Consider the following 26,594-nt stretch of genomic DNA (forward strand, 5'->3'; position numbering starts at 1 on the left):
CAGAGTCAATTATCATTTTATTAAAGCAAAACCAAACCAAACCAAACCAAGCCAAAATTGTACCTCATCGATACAGCTTATATTTTTTCATCAATAACAGATATTTATTCTTACATATAAAACTCTTAGATAAATGTTTCACACCTAATGAAATTTCGTTTCTCAATGTGACCCTAGGAAATGGGTACAATCTTTGACATCAATTTTTACTTTAGGAAAATGAGACCAAGAGGTTCTAAGTAACTTGTTCAGGTTTACACAGCTTGAAAGTAAAGAGACAGGATTTGACCTCAGAAACTCTGAGCACCAACAATCTATTCTTGGTAAATATTTTACTTATGCACTTCAGCTTTAACTCTATGATACATAAAAGGGTGCCGTTGGTAAAGCAACACACTCTGAAGGATTCAACACCTACTGACAGATTTCTATGTAAGGTCCTATGTCCCATGCACATGGAGAGAATTGATGTTTTCCTTTGTTAATTCTATTAAACAGCAGAGGGAATGAGGGAAAGAAATGTCAAAGGAGGTACAGCAATACTGCTCCTTCTGTAGAATGGATTAGATGTGTTCCCTTTGCAAGTAAACATTCTTTCCTAATAATAAGCAAAACTAACAAGGAAAAAAGCATTCTCTGCTAATGAAAACAAAATATTAGGAAGAAAAAGGCTCAAGCTTTCACTGCATAATAGGGGCATGTAAAAGACTATTGACTTGACTTTTATTCCCCCCAAATTCATATGTCACAGTCTCAGCCCCTAATACTTCAGAATGTGACCTTTCAGAGATAGAGTTTTTACAGGGGCAATTAAAATGATGTGATTAGGGTGGTCCTTGCTCCAATCTGACTGCTGTCCTTAGAAAAATGTAGATTTAGACACAGAAATGCACAGTGGGAAGATGATATGAATAGACACAGAAAGAAGTCAACCATCTACAAGGCAAGGAATAGACAGAGCCCTCAGAAAAAAAAAAAAAAAAAAAAAAAAAACTCTCCTGACACCTTGGTCTTAGACTTCCAGGCTTCAGAACTGTGAGACAAGACATTTCTGTTATTTGAGCCACCCATTCTGTGGTACTTTGTTACAGCAGTCCTAGCAGACTGTTCCAAAAATATTCTAAAATGAAAGATGGAAAAAAGAAGGAAGAGGTGTTCATAATGGTGCAGATGAGCTCAGGTTTAGATAAGCCCCAAGACAAAGGGTGCTACACACAAGTGGATGAGGGGCTAAGAAGGTTCAGGAACTCGGTGGGCACAGGGTGATAGGGCATCGACAGTTCCAAGGATTGAAATACGGATAAGCAGTCTGAGAAAACTGACACTCAGAAAACTTGTAGATGAGTGACCCATGGTTTGTGACATTGAAAAATGAGACAATGCGTGCTTCATAGTCTAGGAAAACCCCAACACGACGGGGAGGAACAGGCATGAAAAGAGTCAAAACCTTGGAATCAGAAGTGGAAGACTCCTCAAAGACCTTATACTCAGATTCATTCTGTAGCCCAATAACCCAGTAACCAAGTTGAGGTTTGAATCTGGAGTAAACATCTAGATGATTTACTTTTGGATCGAAAACAAACCCAGAATCCCCTTTTCTCTTGAGGCTTCTTCCTTTACTGTACACCCCTAGGATCCAGGCAATCTTCCCAGACACATCTACTTCCCAGTAGTACTTCCCTGAGGAGAAATGTTGGCAGCCCAAAACATCAAAAGCAGAGAAATCACATGGAGGTATACTTTTAAGTGGGGAGTTGTGCACAACTGTCACTTGTCTTTTATCTGCAGAAATGGTAATGTTCGAAATAGCATTGACTGGCTTCAACATCACGTCCACTGTAAGAAAAAATGACAGGGTCAGGTGACAGACACAGAGTAGATGTGTCTTGAGACACTGTGAGGTGGAATATTGGGGAGTGACTGGGAGAAACTTATGTTGATGGATCAGAGATGAGTAGAACACTCAAGAACTGTTGTATGCTTGTGTGTTTGAGAGGAACACTCAAGAACTGTTGTATGCATGTGTGTTTGAGAGGAACACATGTTGGTGCTAAGACCATGGGACCTGATAGTAACCACAATTTCTAAAAAGGAATCAGAACACAGTGATTAGAACAAACTGTAGCTCCTTCTTACCCCAGTAGCATTGGACATCTGTCAGCTCTGAAATGACAAAAGTTTCAATGATGTCGTTAGAAGCAAAGGAGTAAACACTGATACCTGTCTTTTCACTAGAATGGGGATAGGGAGGGCAGCTCTGTGAGGCTATGAACTCATGAACAAGATGATGAAGCAGACACCTTGACTGTTCCCCCTTAGGTCTGATCACACCTTCAGGAGTTCTACCTCTCCTTCTCAAGTCTACATCTTCTCTTTTATCTTCATCCAGAAACAACATCCTCTCCCCTATTTTGCCCTAATACCATAAGAATTCCACACCCAAAACCTTCCCCTTGACTCTTCTTACCTTTATACACTTGCAACATCCCACTCAGATCTGGAATTAGGAATGTACTCTTCAGTTTCTTGGAAACAATGTTTGGCTTTTTCAAGGTCCAGCTCTCACTCCTAGAGAAGACAAAAATTGATCACCTCACTTCTGACCTTGTGTCTCTACAAGACCACTGTTTCCCTCGCTTTTCACCCCACTGATACACTTAAATTCTCTCCACTGAAGAAGGGGGGAAAAGGGGAGAATCCTGGTGCTGCAAACAGAAGAAAAATGCTCATGCCTACTTTTCCATTTACCCTCCATGTGATCTTCGGAAGGTCTTCACTTCAAAGAGCTTCATATTCTTCCTTCTAAAATGGAATTTTTACCTCTTAAAAATAATAAAACTAGGTGAACTCATGGTGCCTTTAAAAGATATTTGATTCCTCTAAAAAAAAAGTATTTAAGGACAGCTGGGTAGCTTAGTTAGTTAAGCATCTATCTTCTGTTCAAGTCATGATCCCAGGGTTCTGGGATCAAACCCCAAGCCAAGATCCTTGCTCAGCAGGAAGCCTACTTCTCTCTCTGTCTTCTGCTCCCCCTGTTTGTGCTCTCTCTCTCTCTCTCTCACACACACACACACACACACTGACAAATAAAATCTAAAAAAATAAAAATAAAATTAAAAAGCGTCTGATATAGGAAGAAGTCATGGTCATCTTAGTGGTTCCACCACTAAAGATGGATTTCCCAAAAAAAAAAAAAAAGATGGATTTCCCAGGCACGTGGTCAGTAAAGATGCTCCAGACCCTGGTTACTGAGAGATTTAGGTTATCAAGTACATAGCTCCTGTATTAAAAGTTGAAGGATCTCCAAAGCCTGCTATCCCCAGACATATATCTAGATAATAATATTTAAGGTTACATTCCCTGGGGAAATATTACAAACATCTAGAAAAGGAGATATTATGACAATCAAAAGTTTCGTGTGTTTGGAAAGAACTAGGTGCTGCCAGGTGGATAGACAACTTTAGACACAAGAAGACTATATTTTCTACGAGATGCTAAAATGTGTAAGCAAGAAGAGATTAATTATTGGCACCAGGATGAAAGCCACTATTCTTAAAGACTGGAGCTTTTTTTTTTTTTTTTTGGAAGTCCAAATAAAACCACTAGAAAGATCTTGTTTCTTCTAACATACAGAAGAAAAATAAGTGCAAGAGTGTTATCCTTGTGGAAAATTTGGAGGCCTGGCAGATGGAGGATGGGATCTTCTCTGAAATAAGATAGACACCTATGAAATATGAAAGCAAACTGAGGCAGACATTGAGGTTTGAGTGAAATTATGTTCTTATTGGTCCTAACTCTGTGACTTCCTATCACCAAATTCCATTGAAAACCTCACCTGTGATCAAAATTTTGAAATTATATAATTCCCAAATTCTCCAGCTCTGTGATTTTTTTTATCCTGATTGATCCCAAGATAACTTTGTCTTCACATAAAAAAAGGACCATACCTGGTCTCCCACACATACCTTTTCATGACATTAATCATATCCTGGGGAGAAGAAAGAAAACATGAGTCACATATAGCATTGCCATATTTAGAAAATAAAAATGTCTAGTTAAAATTTAATTCTAGATAAATAACAAATATGCTTTAATTTAAGCATGCCTCCTGCAATGTTTATGATACTTTTCTACTAAAAAATTATTTATTCTCTATCTGAAATTCAAATTTAATTATGCATCCTGTATTTTGTCTGGGAACCCCCCAAGGAGCTATAAGCCATCCTACCTTAAAAAGTTTTATTCACCTTAGACCCCTAACACCTCTTGGTATGAATGTGTTAGATGGTCAGAGTCTGATGATCAGAATATGGAGGACAAAATGTAGAGATAAGACTGAGATCAACCATTCCAAGCACTCATGTGAGGATATTAGAAAGATGCTTTCCAATACTGGGAGACGGGACATATTTAAAAAGAAGATAAGAGACTTGACATAAAAAAATTACATTCAGGAGAAGACCTCATTAATTCATTATGTTTCTATTTGTTCTAGAGACAAATAAAGATGAAACCCATATTTGCAGACATTTTTCCAGGCTCTGGAGAGTCAAATATGAGTAATTAATAATAGTAGTTCTCAAAAAGTATACTTTCTTTTGCTGCAGGTACAAGTAAACAAACACTTCAAACAAATGTTTCTCTGGCTTCCCTCTACTCATTCTACATACCTCCTCTACACTATCTATAGGTAATATCCCTAATTTTTAAGCATGAAATAAGCCTCAGAACCTGAGAAAGTCTAAAACATAACTTACTATTTCCCAACTATTTACACTCCATTGTCCAAAATGATACCAATATCTGCTCAGTCACTGTCTTAGAGACTAGAAATCTTACTCTGAATTCCAATATTGTATTAAGCCAGTCCAGTCCATAGCCTCAAAATCTTTTAGCCAGCTTTTTATTCCCAGTATAGCCATTATTTGCCTTATTTTTTTTTTAACAGAAACCTACCAATATATTTGGTTTCCCTCTCTCCAGCCTAACCACTTTTATACCAACAAATACTTGCCCAGAAGTTGGCTCTACATACTCAGATAAAGTTTTATGCTCTGTATTAGGCTTTTTTGTTGTTAATGTATATGACAAAAACCCAACTAAAAATTGTTTAAATTTAAAAGAAAGAAGAATAAATTCAGGGGCAGGTGTAACTTTAGTCATAGCTAGGTTTTTAAGTGAAAAACTTGTCATCAGAATGTGTTCTCAAAATTCTATTTTCTTCCTGCAATATTGACTCTCTTTTCAGACTCTGTATGATATCAAATTGAATCTCCTGGTTTAAATGATAATCCCTGATATATTACTTGCTGAAAAAGAGAATTTCTCTTTTTAGTCATGATAGTAAAATTCTAAGGCATATAAAAAACTATTGACCTAAATTGGGTCAGATGCATATCTTAAAGTAATTATTGCATCATTGGTAAAATGTAGGAATTTGATATTCTGATTTACCTAGAATTGAGAAACATACATCCCTGCTGCTACTGATTTTATCAACCCTAACCAACTACAATGGGGTGAAGGTAAGGATTGTTCAACAGATAATTCAAAAGGTTGCTACCAAAAAAAAAAAAAAAGTAATTGAATTGAGATCAAATGTCCCGTGCAACCCATCCCTTCACTCTGACTGCCATCCCCTCACCTTCCTTTTTTCACCAAATTATTCCCCCTCAAAAAAGGCTCAATATAATACAATGTTTACAATAATATTAAACATGGACGACTTACATCACACATAAATTATAATTTAAGATCATTTAAAGCTCTAAACTTAAGATCTGAAAGTGTAGGGACACCTGGATGGCTCAGCGGTTGAGCATCTGCCTTTGGCTCAGGTCGTGATCCTGGAGTCCTGGAATCGAGTCCCACATCGTGCTCCCTGCATGGAGCCGGCTTCTCCCTCTGCCTGTGTCTCTGCCTCTCTCTCTCTCTCTCTCTCTCTCTCTCTCTCTCTATCTCTCTCTGTCTCTGTCTCTCATGACTAAATAAATAAAATCTTTTTAAAAAAGATATGAAAGTATAAAACTGTTAGAAAATAAAGGTAAAAATCTTCACAATACTGGATTTGGTAATGATTTCTTTCATATGACACACAAAAAAAGCACAAGGAATAAAAGAAAAATAGCTAAGTTGGACCACATCAAAGTTAAAATCTTCTGTGCATCAAAGGACACCAGGAAGAGATTGAAGAGATAATGCATGAAAAGGGATAATATATTCACAAATCATATATTTGATAAGGTGTTAGTATAGAGAACATACAACAAACTCTTACAACTCAACAACAAAAAGCAAACAACCCAATTTGTAAAATAGGGAAATAATTTGAATAGATATTTCTCCAAAGAAGAAATGGCCAATAAACCACATGAAAAGATGCTCAGCATTACTGGTCTACACGTAAGAAATGCAAATCAAAATCACAGGTATTGCACAGTGTAGACTCACCAACAACAAGAAAATCAAATATAAACAGAGATTTGTGTTATTTGACTAAATTTAAGTGAAGATAACGAAAGCTTATTTAGAATTTCTCTCCATTTTTTTGTACTTCCTTTTATAAATTACTAATAATGGCAATTTCTCTTGCTGTTCATACTTTGAATTATCCTGATGACCCTTCAGATGTCAGAAAAGGGGTACTGAGAATCCTGAGAGTCTTTGAATGTCACCGTGAGGAAGAAAGTGTGGGGACCCAGCAGAGAAGGAAATTTTGTCTCTGTGCTTCCCCAGAATCTCATCATGTAGGAACTCCAACCCAAGCCTTACCTGCAGTGTGTCTACTGACGACCCCCATATCTGATGCTCAACGTCTGAGATGAGCTCTCTCAAGTATTGCTTCTGCTGAGCAAACTGGTCTCTGGCCACTATCAAGTTATCCAGCACATTCACTTCATCTTCCTCCAGCTTTTGCAGCACCCTCTTCTCCTCACTGTTCAGGATGGCTCTCATTTCATTAAACCCTTTCAGAATCCTTTCTCTCTCGCTCTGCATATGATTCTTTGGGTATGAGAAGAGAAAGAGGCAGTCAGTGTGTCTGGCCAAGGGCCGACATCATCTGGACCTGGGAAGCAAGACAAGAACTATTTTCCTCAGAGAATTCTCAAAGAGATAGGGAACAGGCAATGAGCAACTACCGAGAAAGCCATTTCCCCACTATTGTCTCTTGAGTTTCTCCCAAAGAAATAGATTAAAGTCTACTTTATCAAGACCCCCTCTGAGGCACAAAGTGATAGCTGGATGAAGTTTGGATTGCAGACATCTGTCCTGTATAATCATGCCACACCATATAGCAAGCCCATCTTCCCACACTTCCTACAAAGGGAACACTAAACTTTTCTCAATGTGTTTTCTGGAAGTATTAGTGGCACAAACTTGATGATGGATATGGGACATGGGATTCATGAGTCATTTTTATTGTTTCTTCCATGCCTTCACTTCCCAATATTTGGTTTCACTCATGATATGTCTACTCTCTAGCACCCAATCCCCAACAGTGAAGGAATGAAATGAAGACTAATTAAGAAGCCCTCAAATTCATTAATTCTGAAGTAACAAAGAGGAAGGGGCATCCTTGTGACTGGACCAAGGTGCTGCCCATTTTCTGTCTCAGAACTCCCTCAGGAAATATCTTTTCCTGCCTTCCAGGAAACTCTCTTCTCTCTGATGTCAGCTTCCAACTCCTCCACTTTTGGATACTCCTTCCTCAGCTTCTTCAGAGCTGCCTGGAGTTTCTCCTGTGAGAAAAGAGTCACCAGAATCAATCTATGAGCTTTCTTAGCACCTGGATAGAGGGAAGAAGTTAGACTCATCTCAGAAGAGACTAGGTTACAGAAATGAAATTGGCGATTAGAATCTAGGATATAGACAAAAATCTGAAGAGGTATTCTGTATCACTGGGTGACACAAGCTACCATCCCTTGGTCAAGAGTAACAGGATTATTATTTTTTTTTTTCCTAGAAGAGCTGATACTGCACCAAGGAAGTTCCTTTCATCTCATTGACATATTCCTCACATTCAACCAACCGTGTACCCCCAGAAACCCTGTCTTCAAAGGGGCAATCAGAATTTATCTTGGGAAGCATTTCTCCACTCATCTAACTTCTCTTATTTCTGATCAAGTGAAAGAATGCACAAAAAATTGTTTAAATCCCAGAAGCTGAGCAAAGAGTATGGAAAGAGATTACAGAGCTCAATTCTATGATAACCAAGAGAAGAAAGTAATTTTAAAAGGTGAAGGATTCACTTGAGGTACCATTATGCCCCATTTACCTTCACCCTTGGGCCTACCTGATATTCCTTGATGACCTTCTCTATGAAGAATATTTGATGACCATGGTGCTCCGCAGACTGGGCACAGTGCTGGCAAATGGCCTTCCTATCCTCCTCACAGAAGATCAGGAGTTTTTCTCCATGGTGCTCACAGAGCTTTTGTTTCTGTGGGCTCATGTTCTCCCTGACTTTCTTCACTATGTTTGCCAGTGGCTTATTAGGTCGGAGATTCCAAAACTGGTATTTGCACTGGCACACTGGGCAGTTGCTTCCCTCTCCTTGATGGGTTCCTGACTTCTTGTTCTTTGCAGTGATGCAAGCTTGGCAGAAACTGTGGCCACAGTCCAGGCTCAGAGGCATTGTCAGAAGCTCCAGGCAAATGGGGCAGGTCACATCCTGCTGTATGTTTGCCTGTGCTGGAAAATCCATTGCAGTGTTCCCCTGGCTTCTTCCTGTCCTGACAACTGAGGCCTTTCTTGCTCACAGACTCCTGTAGGGGCAGGAATATTGGTAAGAAAGGCAAAAGTAGAAAGGATACTGATTATGTAGAGATTTAGAACAGGGAAAAATATTAATATACAATACAGAAAGGAAAACAGACAAGAGAAGTAAGTTAATAGCAGAATGAAAATGGCTCTTTGTAATATTTCAAACACTTGACTCTAAGTTTATATCGCATGAGAAACTTCACCGCATCAGGGCAAGCTCGCTAGTTTCTCTTCTTCTGCTGGTAGGACAAATTGAAGCCCTTCCCTGTCTTTACTCTCCTACCCCCAAATACATCCTCCATGTTAAATACACTAAACCCACTGTAACACCTGGTCTTTTGCACTGCTCTCCTCCTAAGCAGAGTGATCCTACCCCTAATATTCGCCTGACTCCCTTTTTAAAAAGTTTTATCAAGTTATATGTATATCAAATGCGCTCATTTTAAGAGTATAATACAATGATTCCAGTAAACTTAGGGAACTGTATTACCAACCCCAAGTCCAATTTTAGAACATTTCCATCACTTGAAAACAAACTGAATGTCATTAGCAGTCTCCCCCATTCTGAGCCTGTTTTTACAGATTTGTCTTTTCTGGTCAATTGATACATTGCTGTAAATTTGCTAAATTTCTTTTATTTACTATATAATATATAACATCTTTCTTTAAATGTCTTATTCTTCCTCCTAAAAAGTAATCTAAGGATAGATCAGGCATGGTTTCGTGCACTGACAGAGAGGAACATCATACACAGGAACACAAAATGTGATGAATTTATAAAGTTAGAACTCCTCATCCTTCTGTAATTGACTAGATCTTTCTCATCAGCTTTTCATTTTTTCTTTCCATTTATTAGCAGTTCTCTAATAGCTGAAAAATTTACCTCCCAACACATCTGTCACACATGGAGTCTTCCCATGCCCTCAAATTCATTCCCCAAACAGGGAGATAGAAACAGCAAGGGCCACAATAGGCAGATAATTGTATCACTAACAATTTTATAACCAGTTGCAGTTTACAAATGACTTTGACCTATTTACCCCTTATATAAAAATCCTTGAGAAATAGGAGTATATCCTTTCCTCAGATGTATAAATAGAATCAAATGATGTACAGATCATTCTATTTACAGAGATCATTATTTTATAAAGGGTAGAGTTGGTGGACATACAATCCACAGGATCCTCTTTCAGAGTTATCTTTGCACTACAAAGATATTAACAAAGACAAACGGGGGTAAAGGTTGTAAGAACTAGATGGGTATTTATATTTTTAGGGAGGAAAAGAACAGATTCATATACTCAGGATCACACACATGACAGATCTCAAGAAACATAAATTCCATTGAGTCCTCTGTCAGTTGTGGGAGAGAAGACTCAATATAGAACAAAGACCATTGATAGAGAGATAAAGTCTGTCCTGTTTCAAACACATTGGGTGCTATTGCAGGTTGAATTATGTTCCACAAAACATATGTCAAAGTCCTAACCTCTAAAATGTGTAAATGTAACTTCACTTGGAAATTGTGTTTCCAATCCAATTCCATAATATGGATCAAGTTAAAATGAAGTCATTATGATGGGCCTTAATTCAATATGACTATGTCCTCATAAAATGAGGCAATTTGGAGACACAGATGGACATACACACATGGAGAAGGCCATGTGAAGACAAAAGCTGAGATCAGGGTGATGCATCTACAAACCAGGAAACACCAAAGATAGCCAGCAAGCTACCAGAAACTAGCAGAAACCCAGAACAGATCCTCCATCACCACCTGCAGAAAGACCAACCCTACCAACATTTTTGATCTTGTACTCTTAGGCTCCAGAATTGAGAGAAAATAAATTTCATTTAAGCCAACGATTTGTGATTTGTGTTTTTATGGCAGTCCCAGAAAACTAATATAAGTGCATCTGTTTCCTCTATTCATTTATTCTTTATTCTATCATTGAAGAAGTGTTTCACCATTGAAACTCCCTCCACCTAAACCAGACAGACAGACACAGAAACAAAATGTAGGCTCACTTTGGAGATGGTACAAATGTAGGACTTTCTATAGTAGGGTAAGGGCCTACTAGATCTTAAGTTTCCTTTTCTCACTATATCCTGATTGTCTGCACAGAGGCTTTCTGTGTCTGCACAGTTTAGACAAGAAAAATGAAAGTGTCTTCACAATAAGGAGAGAAAGTCCTATGAGGGGGTCCGATAATATCTATAATACTTTCCCTATTCCCTGGATTAGGAACCGTCAGTTGGAAAGTAAGGCTTGTTCTTGGCATCCAGAGACCTGGGAACTCAGAAGTGTTACAATTCCTCTGCATTTCTCTACATCCCTCTTCTACCACCCTTTAGAGTACAGGGTTTAATCTTCTCCCACATAAATGACCCTGCCTCCAAGAGCTCAAGCTCTGAAGTCCAGTTGTTTCAAAGCAGTCATTTTGTCACACAAGGCCATGTCCGTAAGTGACAGGAGGTTAATCCTTGTCTGTCTCTTCAAATTAGATCCCATCCAACTGAATCTCTTACCTGGATTCCAGGTAACCTAATAGGTTCCCCATCAGTCTCCCTGATACTGTCATTCATCTCATACAATCTGATTCCAGGTAACCTAATAGGTTCCCCACCAGTCTCCCTGATACTGTCATTCATCTCATACAATCTGCTCTCATCACTGTTCACACCACCAGCAAGAATGATTCTCCTTTTTTTTCTTAGAATCAATCAGTCTTGCCATTTCTCTGCTCAAATACATATCATTCAGCTTGAGTCAGTCTTTATGGTGGTTGAGTTAGGTTCACATTTTACATCCCCTCCTATTGCCTCATCCCCTTAGCCCAGCTCCAACTCCTCCCCGATTTAGGCTGGCTACCTTATTTGTTCCTTGATCACTCTGGGCAAAAATCCATCTTAAAGCCATCAATTCCATGAAAACTCAGCTCAAAATCACCTTCTCACACTGATACCTACCCTGAAATCTATTTTAAATTGCTAAAGCCCTTTAGCAGGGCACACCATAGACACCAGGCCCTTTGGCAGGCCTTTTTGTCTATTCGTGCTATTGTTTCTTTGTTTTCATCTTTTCTCATATTGAATTATCCTTTTGCTGTTTATTTACTTTCTCTCCACTCACCCAGAATGTAATCTTTTATAGATGCTTAGTATTTATTGAATGTTCAGTGTTAATACAATTTTTTTCATCAGAGCTATATACTTTTGCTCTTGTGAATTTAATCTAAAATGTTTAAAAGTTTTTTTAATTCACTTTCTCCCATCCATTGGATCCTGTACTAGCCCCCTGAGTAAACAATTAATATTCACCAGATATAAACCTTGTCTAGATATAAGACACAGACCATGGGATCCCTGGGTGGTGCAGTGGTTTGGCGCCTGCCTTTGGCCCAGGGCGCGATCCTGGAGACCCGGGATCGAATCCCACATCAGGCTCCCGGTGCATGGAGCCTGCTTCTTCCTCTGCCTGTGTCTCTGCCTCTCTCTCTCTCTCTCTCTCTCTCTCTGTGACTATCATAAATAAATTTAAAAAAATAAATAAATAAATAAAAAAAAGACACAGACCAATGACTTCTAAAAAGTAAGAGGAAATTACACATCAAAATATTACATAATATGGAGATCAAATTACAATGTGTTCAGAGAGATTAAGATGGGGTTCTTTCTGAGAAATTACCAACTCCCTTCCTTAGCTCTGTGCAGGGAAAATGGAGTAAAGGGTTGAGCTAGAAAGCAATGAGAAGGTGTGTCTAAGATGATAGAGGACAAGTTCATTTTTTTAACGTATATATATTTTTTATCAGAGCTTGATTTGCCAACATATAGTATAATACCCAGTGCTCATCCCATCAAGTGCCCCCCTCAGTGCCTGACACCTAGTCACCACATCCCCTCTCCCACCTCCCCTTCCACTACCCCTTGTTCATTTCCCAGAGTTACGAGTCTCTCATGTTTTGTCAACTTCTCTGTTTTTTCCCACTCATTTTCTCTCCTTTCCCCTATAATCCTTTTCACTATTTTTTACATTCCCTGTATGAGTGAAACCATACAATGATTGTCCTTCTTGTAAAGCAGGAGTGAAAACCAGAGCATTGTGCAGGTGCTGCTGAGATGGCAGTAAGCCATGCACACTCAGAAAAAAAAAAGCAAATACCATGTGGTTGGAGCTCCAGAGAGACAAGTGACCATGGAGGAGCTGCAAAGATGGACAGCCGTCTAATCATCCAGCCTCTCTCATCAGGCTGGCCAAAAGTCTGGTAATTTATCAGAAAGGTCCTAGAAGCTTCCCAGAAGTTATCAGGACAAGAAGATTAAAAGGATGAATTTCAAGAGCTTCTTCTCCCAGGCACAGTCCTTAAGTTCCCTTTCCCTCTCACAAGTCCAGATAAGGACTCTTGTCTGTGCTGGCTTTCTGCAGGAGCTTGGGCTTTTATGAAGAGGGAAAACAGGGCTCCAATCCATGGGCTTTGCTGGAGGAAAAGAGGAAGAGATTTTCTGTTTCTGGGGGGGAAAGTTATTCTGGCTCACCTTGGCAAGGTAGAAAATTCAAAACTACAGGAAGAAAGAAAATGAGAGTAATTCAACTGGGAGAAATAATGATCCCTCCAAGAAACAAATAAGGCTTTTGATGTTGTTAAACCTCCCTTCTTTATCAGTCATGGTGCCTCCAGACTCAATGCACCTCTCTTTTGCAGAAAACCTACCAGCTGGCTCTTTGGTGAATTTAGAGCAGCTTCAGAACCACAAATTAAACTCATCCAAACACATTCAATATGTTCCTTCCAAACTTCCTGTCCTTTGCCCTCCCAAACTGCCCCACACACACCTTTAGGTTGAAGTAGAGAAGTCTTGATTCAGCGGAGATCAGATGCAGGTATAGGCAAGATTCACTCACCAAGCCAGAAAACTGCTCTCCACAAGAGAGTTTCCCTACAGGAACTGAGTGAGAAATGAAACTTAAAATCTGAGAAGGGGAAATGAAAGAAAGGAAGCAGAGAAGAAACTTACAAAACAATAACTGTGGGAGGGCACCATGTAGGATGCCAGGGAAGGATATGTTCTAGAACCTGCACCAGCTAGGCACCCAATCACTGCATTCTTATTCCTACCCTGGCTTACTCCAGCAAGAATATTTGAGCAAGAAAAAAAAAAAAAGTGAAGTACAATGATATAGCCTGATTCAATCCTATAATTATTTGTAGAGCTTATCCTATATTCAAGGCCTAAGCAAGTCATGAAGGATAAAATAATGATCCGGAAAGATTAGATCTGAACTCTTGCAATGCAGATAATCAGTTATAAATCTCTGTAAATATGAGCAGACATAATGACTGTCAGCAGCCGTTATTGTAAATAGTAAAAATAAAATTTAAAAGTTTCTTCAGTGTGAGCCTAGGGAGAAAAATTTTTCCAAAATGTCATTGAATCTTAGGAGTATACCGGGGAATTACCAGTTTCTGTTTCTTATGCAGGCAGGTCAGAAAAGGAAGGCTTCTAGAAATTAATCATAGTAGAACCAAATCAGTGCCTTGTTACCCAACAACCAGGAGGCAGGTGAGAACATGTAAGTTAATACATGATAGTATTCAAGCACAATCTTTTACTGAGTAACATACCTCCATAATTTTTCCACCTTTCCCCACTTCCTTTGGGAAAAATTTGTCCTTCTTTTACTATCAATCAAAAGCAGGAGTGAAACATCTTCTATTTCCTGCACACATTTTAGTGTTGTGTTATCTATCCTGTCCTTGCTCTGATTACATATTGTAGACAGGGCAACTTCATGGTGGTGGCAGCTCTACCAGAGATCTCTGACTGAGGGAATTGCAGAGCATGGCAAACTTCACACATGAACTGATGTGAGATCTGCAGGGCACCTGAGAAGTCGATGTTTGGTGAAGTAAAGCACAGATATTCTGGTATTGTTTGTAACCCACAGACAGTAAGGTAATTGTGGCTTATAAACTTCTCGAATCTCTTATATCTATGAGGCAGGAACCGAAAAATCATATAGGAGTATACTGAAGTAAGTTTTTCCTAACAATGAAGAAAGTTGTGATGCTTTTCACGTGCAATTATAATAATCTCCATTTTGTATAAATTGCATTCTGAGAGGGCAGCCGGGGTGGCTCAGCGGTTTAGCGCCGCCTTTGGCCCAGGGCTTGATCCTGGAGACCCGGGATTGAGTCCCATGTTGGGCTCCCTGCATGGAGCCTGCTTCTCCCTCTGCCTGTGTCTCTGTCTCTGTCTCTTTCTCTCTCTCTCTCATGAATAAATAAATAAAATCTTAAAAAAAAAAATTGCATTCTGAGAGCTAGCATTTTTTATCACCTTTGCTATCATATAATACTATCATCAAGTACTCCTCCCCTTGCAGCCCTGCACCAAACAACAGTAAGCTTTATGAAGGCCGAAAGGGAAATTTTCTATGTTGTTCCTTCTTGTTTCAGATATATTACAAAGTGTTGCGTACAGGGAATGATATTTAAATAGACACACATTTATATGGCTATAGATACCACTTAAATTGCATTGAACAAACTGATGATAATCATGGTTTGGTTCTACTGTTGCTTTTGCAGTCAACATAAGTGCTGAGGTGTGTGTGAATTCTGGCATAAACATTTATATCAACGCCTTTGAAGAATGTTACCCAACAATTTTTTCATGTCTTGTCTGTTTTGCTCCTAAAGTTTACTCAGATAATTCTCTCAGTGCCTGTTTTTTAATCGTTCTATACCAGCACATTCTAACCACCTTACTTCCTGTGGCTTGTGGTTTTCTCAGACTGAAAACAGTTAAAATTCACCCAAAGGAAAAAAAAAATTTCACCCAAAGTGGGAGATATTTCATGTAGATTCCTCCTCAATAGGAGATGTAGGAAGTGGAGGGAGACACAAAGCCCTAAGGAGGATTTTTTTATTCCCTGGTCTTTTGGAGCATAGTATACTGGCATTTGGATCACCACAATATGGTTAGCTCCAGAGGTAGACTTTGGGAGGTAGGAGAAAGCATGGTTCATTCAGATTTCCTACCAGCCCATGTTTCCTGGTACCTGACAAGCTCTGATTTCTTCACTGATTTCTCCCACCTTAAAGCTGATGTTTCAGAGGAGGTTCCCAGGACATCAGTGCCATCCCCTTACCTTCCCACCTTCTTACACTCTCTTAGGTCTCTGATTCCCTCCCACATTTTCCAGATGAATTTTTTGTTATCTTTTCCTAGACAAGCTCAAAAACATCAGGTCATCTATGTAACTGTAATTTTCAAATTATAGATTGATCCAAGGCTTTACAGTCTAAAGCTGCCCTATCTCAACTAACTCAGAAATGCATGAGGGGGGGGATCCCTGGGTGGCGCAGTGGTTTGGCGCCTGCCTTTGGCCCAGGGCGGGATCCTGGAGACCCGGGATCGAATCCCACGTCGGGCTCCCTGTGCATGGAGCCTGCTTCTCTCTCTGCCTCTCTCTGTGTCTCTCTCTCTCTCTCTCTGTGACTATCATGAATAAATAAAAAAATTAAAAAAAAAAAAAAAAGAAATGCATGAGGGGTCCTGGGATTTGAGTTTTGGAAGAAAGGGAGTTCTTGAGGACTAAAGAGAAGAGATCCTGATTAAACAGTCAGCTTTTACACCCTGTACTTCCAAACATCTCTCTCTTTATTTTTTTTTTATTTTTTTATTTTATTTTATTTTTATTTATGATAGTCACAGACAGAGAGAGAGAGGCAGAGACACAGGCAGAGGGAGAAGCAGGCTCCATGCACCGGGTGCCCGATGTGGGATTCGATCCTGGGTCTCCAGGATCACGCCCTGGGCCAAAGGCAGGCGCCAAACCGCTGCGCCACCCAGGGATCCCTATCTCTCTCTTTACATTCCAAAAACTCTTGCCTCATACAAACTTCTCACAGAAAAGTCTGGAGAGAACCTTTAGGTGTCTGGGGCCCAGGATGTCAGGTCAGATGAGAGATTCAAAAGGAATGAAAGGATGAATATGGGATTTGTGGGAAGCATGAGAAGGGAAGAAGTATTAGGAATTCATCTCCTACAGAACATGAAAGGCTCCTAACTGGGAAACGAACTAGGGGTGGTGGAAGAGGGGTGGGCAGGGGGTGGGGTGACTGGGTGGCGGGCACTGAGGTGGGCACTTGACGGGATGAGCACTGGTTGATATTCTGTATGTTGACAAATTGAACACCAATAAAAAATAAATTTATTTAAAAAAAAAAAAAAGAATTCATCACCTTTGGTCCTATCAATTCACTTACCCTGCCCCTATTTAAGCCCCATAAATGCACACACACAGCCCAAGCCCTGTACTCCCCTCTAATTATCAACAATATTTACAGAGCAAAAATAGACTATCCCAAAGTCACATCTACTGTACATCTCTGCCTTTATCACCACACTCCATACCATCCCTATTCTCCTTTCTGATGCGTGATAATGAAAAATGGGACAACCACTTGGAAAAGCATCTGGCAGTTGTTATGTTATAAAATATGCATTAACTCTAAAAACCAGTTTACAGTATTCACTCACAAAAGGGATGATGAGTTGGATTTTTGAAGCGTGGACAGGGAGATCTCATCAAGCCCTGCATGAGCAACCACTGAAGAAACAATTCTGGGAGAACCAGCTTTTCTTCATTACTGAGGACTGCCAGGGTCCTCAGTTCACTGGCAAGAATGAGACAAACCAGGAGAAACCAAGTTTGGCCTAGGACATTGTTGAGAAATCCCACAAAGTACTCTGGACTCTTCCGTATTACCATGAATAATAATTGAATAAAGCCAGGAAAATAGATATTTCAAATGAAATAGAATTACTGGAGGATATTAACTTTTTATTAGTATATTCAGTTAAAGAGGCTATATAATTATAAAATAAGACTGAGCAACTCTGAAGGCGATAAGAAAAAACTCTTATAATGCTAAAATGTTTATTTTACAATCAGATAAAATAACTTAAAAATCTAAATATTTAAGCAAGTAATTCAATTTATTAAAACAATGCAAAGGCAACAATTTTGAAAGTAAACTAATATTTTTTTAATAATTTATTTCAAGGTCACAGGTAAAGGGAATCAGAAAAATAACAGATATTATTCTAAATCACTGCTTATGTGTTAAGAAATAGTAGCAATTATTTAAAATATTCTGTTATTTAATTTTCATCATAACTCATCAAGTAATTTTCATTACTTTTTTTAATAAATGAGAAAGTGCATCTCATAAAATATGGTTTATTTGTTAAGGGCCAGCATACGGCCTAACAGAATTATAATAAAAGTCCACCTGTGATACAGAAAAAGAAATCTTGCATGTTATTACTTCTATGTGGGATCTACAACAGCTACAGGAAGTAGAAATTAGGATGGTGGTTGTCAGAGGCTGGAGGGAGGAGGAAATGGAGATACATACACACATACACACACACACACAAGGTAACCATGGAGAAGTGATGCATATGTTTATTAGCTTGATTGTGGTGATCATTTCACAAGGAACAGGTACTCAACCATTAAGTAGTACATCTTAAATATTTACAATTTTTACATGACAATGATATCTCAAGGCTGATAAGAAACTGAAAGCAGATTTGCCGGAGATGTGTGTGTGGGGAGGGGTGTTTATCAAAAGCAGAACTGGAATAGTCTTGTTGGTGGTGGCAAGAATCTGAAAAATGGGGGAAATTGATGAAAGTGTATAAGCATGTCTGTATTATCTCTTACAAATATAAGTGAAGCTACAGTTATCTTTTATTTTTAAAAGTAGTTGACGCTTTGAGAAATTCTTCTCTGAGGTACAAGTTTTCTTTTAGTTTTGTATCCTCAGCTGAGTTTTGCTTCCAGGTGGCAGATGGCCCAGACAGAAGCATGAATATTCAGAAACCTGTTGCTTTTTCCAGAGGATGAGTTGCAGGGCTCAAGAGAGACAAGTGAAGAGATGAGAGGTTGCAGAATTGGGCAGGGGCCCCCTCATCAAGTCTCCTTTACATTGATAAAGAAAGCACTAGGAATTTCTCTGGGGATTACAAATACACTATTATTTTCAAGAAGAATCAAATGGATGAGCTTCTCAAGATCTGCCTGGCTTTAAGATCATGGCATCTCCTTGTTTCCCTTTCTCTCCTGGAGCAGGGCAGACAGAGATATCATCTGCTGCCCCTGATTACAGAAGTGACCCAGAAGCTGGGCTGTCGAAGGGAGCATTGCCTCATATACTTTGGACACTTAAATTTCATAATTTTACAAACCTTCATTAGCATGATCCTACCAAGTTTTCTGCTACTTCTAGAAGACATTTTTACATTCCTCAAATTATTCATTGTAGCAATGGGGTGACAGGAAGGCAGAGGTCAAAGAGAAATTTTAGAAGATCAATTTCCTCCAGTCTCCATGGATGAGTGATGATATATAGGCATATGTGTGTGTGATGAGTGATGAGATATAGGCACATTCACCTTGGAATCCCTTGTGTCATCAAAGGTCATCCAAAGATGAGGCAGGTGGGGATTCTGGAGACAGCCAGGAATGAGAGCAGATACTGTTTAACCAGATAGCCCACTTTTTTTCCCTAGCTCTGAACATAAACATGGGATCCCATCAAGCCCGAAATGAAGATACATTGCAGAGATAATTCCGCTCCAATCTCACTAAAGGAGGAGAGATGGATTTTCCTCTTCCTTCCTGAGAACTTTCAAGTCACTGCAAAAGGAAAGGTGACCAGGCAAGCAAAACCCTTAACTACAGCATTGTTAAGAAATCCCACGATTGTACTTCTCTTACTGTATTACTGTGAATAATAACTTTTTAAAGCTGAGCAAACAGCCCAAGTTGAAATTCAACTTCAATTAAATACCATACTGCAGAAAAATGAAAAAAAAAAAGTAAGACTAGGCAGTTATACAAAACATTTATTAGCTAAAACTTGAAGAAAATTATAATTGTTTAATCAAGTTATTTTATTTCTTAACACAAAATAAGGATACTAATGTTGAAAGTAAGCTAATGTGTATTCTTAAAATCATTTATTTTAGTCACACTGAGAGGGAGACAAAAAATGAATAGATACCTACCTACTGGATCCCTGTTTATGTGCTAGAAAACATTCTGTTGGTTAATTTTCACAATTCTACATCAGGTATATTTCTTTTCTTTCTTCTTTCTTTCTTTCTTTCTTTCTTTCTTTCTTTCTTTCTTTCTCTTTCTTTCTTTCTTTTCTTCCTTTCTTTCTTCTTTCTTCTTCTTTTCTCTTTTTTTCAAATGAGAAAACTTAATCCCATAGAATTTCATGAGACACTGACACAGCTTATATTTTTTAGGAGCAAATATTTATGAATAAATAGAGGCACTCAGGGGCACCTGGGTGCTCAGTTAGTTAATAACCTGACTCTTGATTTTAACTCAGGTCATGAACTCAGGTTGTAGAACTGGGCAAGCAGCCCAGTTTCAACCCTCCTTTATATAGTGAAGAGAGCACTGGGAATTTCGCCAGAGGATCAGAAACACTATATATTTGCAAGCACAAGAAGCAAATGGATCAGCCCTCCTAGATCCCTGTGGCTTTAAGATCGTAAAGTGATTGTGAAATTGAGCCCCATTTTGGTCTTGGTACTCCGGGGGAAGTCTACTTGGGAATTTCTCTCTCCCTTTCCCTCTGCCTCTATCCCTGCTCAAACTCTTTCTCTCTTTATCTCAAATAAATAGATCTTTTTAAAAAATGAAAAAAAAATTGAAACACTTAGATGTTAATATTTAATGAATTTATTTTCTCACAATAATCCTAAGTATGGTGCACTTTTTACATCAAGATGATTTTAAGAAAATAAACACAGCATTTATGTACATTATTCAAGGTTACTTTACATTGTCCAGACACTCTAGACACAAAACTCTTAATTACTATTTTTGATATATTCTCCTGAACGAAGGGTGTTCAAATGGAGAGAAGGAAGGCAGCAAAGAAAAGATGGTGAGAATGGTGCAGATAAGCTCAGTGCATCAGCTGCACCCAAGGCAAGAGGCACTACAAAGAAATGAGTAGGGATGTAAGAAGGTTCAAGAGCTTGGCGAGCAGAGTCATGATGGGGTCATTCCATTGCATGGGGGTGAAATATGGAAAAGCTTCCTGAGAAGAGGAAAATGAAAAGAACGTATAGATGAGAAACCCATGGTTTGTGACATTGAAAAATAAGACAATGCCAGCCTCATAGTCTAGGAAAACCTATGGAGAATGACAGGCAGGGTCAGGATTAAGATGAGGAGATCAGAGAAGGAGGACTCCTCAAAAGCATTATAAAGTTGATTCATCACTATTTAATGCAGTGGTCATATTTGGTTGAAACCTAGAGTAACTATGTTGATGATTTTAATCATGTCTAACATGAAATTTCTTAATGTATTCTGGGCATTTTCCATCTTATACCGCCAGGATCTACCTCCCAGTAATGTTTCCCCAATCCAATGACCAGGGAGCCAAGGACACCATAACTGCTATTATATGCATTATCTAGTTTCCAATGAAACACATATCTCATTTGTCTTCGATCTGTAGAAATAGCATATGTTGTTATTTTTGGCGTTATCTGGAGTCATATGAGCTGCAGAAAAATTAGGGCTGGGTGAGACATGTGACATAGCTTTATTTGTGACACTGTAAAAGGGACATTAGGAATAATTGGAGTGGGAACTGGGAAGAATTCTATTCTGTTCCTGGGGAGAGGTATAACACTGCAGAAGCAAAATATGTATGTATGTGTTGGAAGGGAAAACACAAGTGTAGGAACATGAGACCTACTAAGAATGAAAAATTCTGAAAGGTGATTAGAACAGTTTAGCTTAATTATACTGATTTCTCCTTCCCTCAGTAGTGCTACATGTGTCAGCTCTCAAATAAAAAAATAAAAAAAAATAAAAATAAAAAAAAACAACACTCACACAGTCACCCACTTGCTCCAGGGCTCTTCACCTCTAATCTCTTGTATTATCCCTTTCAGATTAGAAACTCAGAGCACTTTCTTTCATTCCTTGAGAAAAGTTTTGGTTTCTTCAGCTCAAGTTCTCACTCCTAAGCATGACAAAAATTGAACCTTACACTTTTGACTCTTTGTTCTTCCAAAATGACTGACTTCCTATTCACCCCATTGAAGAGCTTGAATCCTCCTCCCTGGAGATCCCGAGAAAAAAAAGAGAGCAGACTCCTGACCCTGAATCCAGAAGAAATGTGTTCATGTCCACCTTACCAGTTAGCCTCTGTGTGACCTTAGAAATGTCTTAACCAAAAAAAAAGAAAAAAAGAAAAAAAATAAATGTCTTAACCGTTCAGAGACACATTTCTTTCTTCCAAAATTAAACCATGAACATCTCCCTCTCTATCTCCTAGAAATTATATGAAATAATGGATATAACAAAACAAAACTATAGTACCTTGAAAAAACTTAATGAGTGAAAAAGTCACTGCATGGATGTCGGTTCCCAGGGAGGATAATCAGAAAGTGAGGTTGCAGAACGTGACTCCTGGGTGTTTGAAACATATCAAGTGTGGGAATATTGTCTGGGAAGGACCAAGATCTTTAAAATCTGCTCCCTAGCAGGAAATCCCTCAGAATAACATCTGAGCTTTCAGGTTCTCTGGAAACATTTGCAGACACTTAGAACAGAAGACATGAACATCAAACTAAAGATGACCAGAATTTCATGTGTTAGGAAAAAGCTTGATACTGTCAGGTAGGTGTGCAAATTTAGATGCTACGTTTCCATTCTGGCTTCTAAAGTGTGTGACCAAGATGGACCACTGTGTGTACTAGGGTCAAAATATTCCATGAGATATGAGTCTGTTTTTGGAAATCTAAACAGAGCCATATAGAAGTATCTCTTAAATATAAAGGAGCTGTCTCCAATTCCTAAACCTGTGCTTGACAGGTTTAGAAGACATGACCTTCCCACAAAAAGCCAACACCTATGAAATGTGAGAGCCTGAGTTAGATACAGGCATGGAGGGTGAATAAAATTTATGATGTCACAGGTGTCTGCCACCCCTTAACCCCAGTACTGCTATTGACCCAAACTGTGTGACTTTCCACAGTTCTGTCCCACAGAATCTGGTCCATTCCCAATAGTTTCAGAACACTCAAACCATGATTTGTGAGCAGAAATTTAGCATAAAACTATACCCAAATTGTCCTACCCTGAGATGTTTTATTCCAATTGATCACCATAAAACTCTAATGACTTTAAACTTCTTTTCACTGCACAAAAGGATCATCTCTGATGCCCCACACGTACCTTTCTGTAATGTGGTTCACATCCTAGGAAGAAAAGGGAAGACAGGAGTCAAGAGGCTATAGACTCGGGTATCCCTGGGTGGCTCAGTGGTTTGGCACCTGCCTTTGGCCCAGGGCGTGATCCTGGAGTCCCCGGATCGAGTCCCGCGTTGGGCTCCCTGCATGGAGCCTGCTTCTCCCTGCATGGAGCCTGCTTCTCCCTCTGCCTGTGTCTCTGCCTCTCTCTCTCTCTCTGTCTATCATGAATAAATAAATCTTAAAAAAAAAAAAAAAGAGGCTATAGACTCTCCTCACTTACAAAGCTTCCCCACCAACTGCCGTAGTAGGAGTAAAGATGGTCCCAATGTGAGAGCAAATAAGTACAAATAAGACCAGGCTAACCATCCCGAAAACTCATGTGAGGTTGTCAGATTTCCTGAAAGGTAGAAACAGCTTTGAGCCTTGTAGAAGTAAAAGCATGAAGCTCCTACTATCTGGAGATGAGGCATATTTACGTGTTGGGAGCCGCGTGCCAGGAAGGGGTTAATGGATTGAGCAAGGGCTCTCTGTTGACTCTTCCAACCGCCTACGACCTGTCTCACCCTTATGGTTAAAGGCTTGTGGATCAAGGACGCTTACCATTGCTATCTAAGGGCGCATACCTTGGCTATCTATTCTAGGGCGCATACTATCACTATATGTTGTAAAAAGACATGTTTGAAGAACTAAGCTTAGGACATCCTGCTTAATAGACAACCCTGGTCTATAAAAGAGTGAGTAACACAAATAAAGTTGGCATTGTGGCTGAATCCGGCCATATGTCCCTCCCGCTCCCACTCTGCTTGTGTCTCTTTTCTTTTCCTCATTCCCTTACCCTCAGCCCTGGACGGTTGTCGCCCCCAGCGCGCGCGACATTTACGAGGAAAACGAGTATCATCATTTTTTCCTAAATGAATGAGATGGTTTGAATAATGCAAAAGTTCTTTCATTTATTCAATAGAAACAAAGTGATATACTATTATCTGCCAAACATCAGGAGAGGATTTGGAGAATCAAAGATGAGTAGATAATCATAATATCCCTCAAGAAATTTACATGGCTTTGCTGAGGATTCAAGAAAATATATTAAAGTAGTTTTTTTTTTTTCAAGTCTCTCCTCATTTTGCACACTATCTACAAGTGATCTAGTTCAGTCCCTTAATTTCAACACACATATGTGCATTTGATTTCCAACTCTTCATTTTAACTCAGTTTTGTCTCTTAAATGCAGGCTAATATATTCAGTAGTAAAGAAGCCATAGGACCTAGTAAGTTAGGATGTCTAATATGTAACTTATCACTTACCAATCAAATCATTTTCTCTCTTATACTCCATTGTTCATAATGTTACCAATACCCACTCAGTCACAATCCCAAAACTATATTTTTTACCTGCACTTTAGTCTCTACCAAGCAATTTAGTCCAATTCATTTTTTGTTATTTTTATTTTTTTAAGTTTTTATTTAAAATTCTAGTTAGTTAACATACAGTATAATATTAGTATAGTTTAGTACACATTCTTAATAGTTCTTAACCATCTGATTTTCTTTATCATCACAGGTATTATTTTGTTATTTGAACAAATATCTACCAATACATTTGATTTCCTTTACGTCAGGCTTACTTCTTTCATGTCACCAAAAACTAGGCCGGCAGGTGGATCTCTAAGGGCAAAAAAACAAAACAAAACAAAAAACAAAACAAAAAAAAACCTCACAAGGTCTTGCTGTCTGTATTAGGGCTTTTCTGTTGTATATGACAAAAACCAAAACTAGATTAAGTAGAAAAAAGGGTTTAGGGACAGTTATAATTTTAATCAAAGGTTATTTTTGAACTTCAAACACTGCCATCAGGATCTGATCTATGTCCTTCTCCAAAATTCATTTATTTCCACTATATTCACTTTATTCTCAGTTCATGAAGGAAACATGAATCTCTTGATATAAACTCCAGAGGAAAAGAGAATTTCTCTTCCCAGTTAAAACAAAACAAAACAAACAAAACAAAACAGAAAGCAAAAACCAAAGCACTCTTATGCCTGCATGGCGCTGCTATGCATTGGATCAGGTGCCCATATTAAAAGTATTGCTGCACTGTAGCTGGAAGGAGATGAAGCAATGTGGGAAGAAAGTTTCTCTATCTTACTCTAGTTAACTTGGTATTAATCTAAAGTAGACCCTACTAGGGTGAGATGCCTACGGTCGTCACTCAAACAACCACTAGGGGGAAAAAAAACCCTAAAAAAAAGCAAAACAAACCAACGACAACATAAATAAATAAATAAATAAACAAACAAACAAATAAATAAATAAATAAATAAAAATAAATGCAGAAATAGGAAAACTTAACACTTTATATTAGAGATATTTGTTTAGGTTGCTGCGCCGCCACCGCCCGAGCCATGGTCCGCGCTGCACTCGGTCCCTCTGGCCGCCGCGCCCCGCCCCGCCCCGCCGCTCCCCTTCCCTCCCCTCCTCGCTGAGCCGCTTTCCCCCGAGGGCCCGGACCGTCGCCTCCGTCCCGCAGCGGGAGCCGCTGGCCCCGGGCGGCCGCTTGCGCCTGGGCTTTCCGCCCGCGCTGACCTCGGAGCTCTCCCGAGGGCGACCCCGGCCCCGGGCACTGCCCGCCTCCTCCTCCCTCGCCTCCTGGACCCCGCAGCCCCGCGCCCCAGCACCTCGGTCCGAGGCGGCCTGGCCCCGGCGGGAGGCACCTCTCGGGCAGTGCGGGGGTGCGGGGGTGCGGGGGTGCGGGGGTGCGGGCGGAAAGCCCAGGCGGGCGGAAAGCCCAGCCTCCAGCAGCACCAGCTGCCCCGCCCTCCAGCAGCCCCGGCAGCCCCGGCAGCCCCGGCAGCCCCGACCCCAGTGCGGCGCGGCGGGTCCCGAACCCGGCGTCCCCCTGGGCCCCGGGTCCCGCGGCCGCAGCCCAACCTGAGTAAGCGAGCCCGTTCCCTGGCCAGCTGCCGCCCGGCGCCCCGCCAGCCCTCGTTCAAGAGGTTTTATTTATTTATTTTTATTTTTTTAATAATAAATTTATTTTTTATTGGTGTTCAATTTGCCAACATACAGAATAACACCCAGTGCTCATCCCGTCAAGTGCCCCCCTCAGTGCCCACCACCCATTCACCCCCACCCCCCCCCGCCCTCCTCCCCTTCCACCATCCCTAGTTCGTTTCCCAGAGTTAAGAGTCTTCATGTTCTGTCTCCCTTTCTGATATTTCCCACTCATTTCTTCTCCCTTCCCCTCTATTCCCTTTGACTATGTTTTATATTCCCCAAATGAATGAGACCATATGTTTGTCCTTCTCCGATTGACTCACTTCACTCAGCATAATACCCTCCAGGTCCATCCACGTTGAAGCAAATGGTGGGTATTTGTCATTTCTAATGGCTGAGTAATATTCTGAATGGAACATCTTGATGATAAATCATGCTTCTAACCTACCATTCTTCCTGTGAACACAGTTGCTGTCACATCATATAATTCAGTTATTCTTCTGGTATCAATAACATATATATGA

General features: G+C 39.7%; 1 protein-coding gene across 4 annotated transcripts; it reads right to left on the bottom strand.

Annotated features, from left to right (window-relative positions):
- TRIM22 (tripartite motif containing 22) lies at positions 1–23,773 on the bottom strand. Of its 4 annotated transcripts, XM_025988426.2 has the most exons (9): positions 19,852–20,158; positions 13,601–13,713; positions 8,294–8,765; positions 7,644–7,739; positions 6,772–7,002; positions 3,966–3,988; positions 2,468–2,568; positions 2,137–2,163; positions 1–1,836 (listed from the first exon to the last, which is right to left on the bottom strand). In XM_025988426.2, the coding sequence occupies exons 3-9, from the start codon at positions 8,702–8,704 to the stop codon at positions 1,241–1,243; spliced, it is 1,485 nt and encodes a 494-aa protein (XP_025844211.1). In that variant the 5' UTR covers positions 8,705–8,765; positions 13,601–13,713; positions 19,852–20,158; the 3' UTR covers positions 1–1,240. The 4 variants fall into 4 exon arrangements, with proteins under 4 accessions (XP_025844211.1, XP_072581895.1, XP_072581894.1 ...); XM_072725794.1 differs by lacking the exons at positions 13,601–13,713; positions 19,852–20,158 and adding an exon at positions 23,060–23,773; XM_072725793.1 differs by lacking the exon at positions 13,601–13,713 and having other exon boundaries at positions 19,852–20,139.
- Between the last annotated feature and the right edge of the window lie 2,821 nt (positions 23,774–26,594).

The sequence above is a fragment of the Vulpes vulpes genome, chromosome 11, assembly GCF_048418805.1.
Source record: "Vulpes vulpes isolate BD-2025 chromosome 11, VulVul3, whole genome shotgun sequence".
NCBI classification, from domain to species: Eukaryota; Metazoa; Chordata; class Mammalia; order Carnivora; family Canidae; genus Vulpes; species Vulpes vulpes.

What these genes read in the sequence shown, in the direction of transcription:
- TRIM22 (XM_072725794.1), bottom strand. Translation starts at nt 8,704, where the DNA reads ATGGATTTTCCAGCACAGGCAAACATACAGCAGGATGTGACCTGCCCC. An exon ending in AGAAGAGAGTTTCCTGGAAG is followed by an intron (nt 7,003 to 7,643) that starts GCAGGAAAAGAT and finishes TCATACCCAAAG; the next exon opens with AATCATATGCAGAGCGAGAG. An exon ending in ATGATTAATGTCATGAAAAG is followed by an intron (nt 2,569 to 3,965) that starts GTATGTGTGGGA and finishes TGTCTTCTCTAG; the next exon opens with GAGTGAGAGCTGGACCTTGA.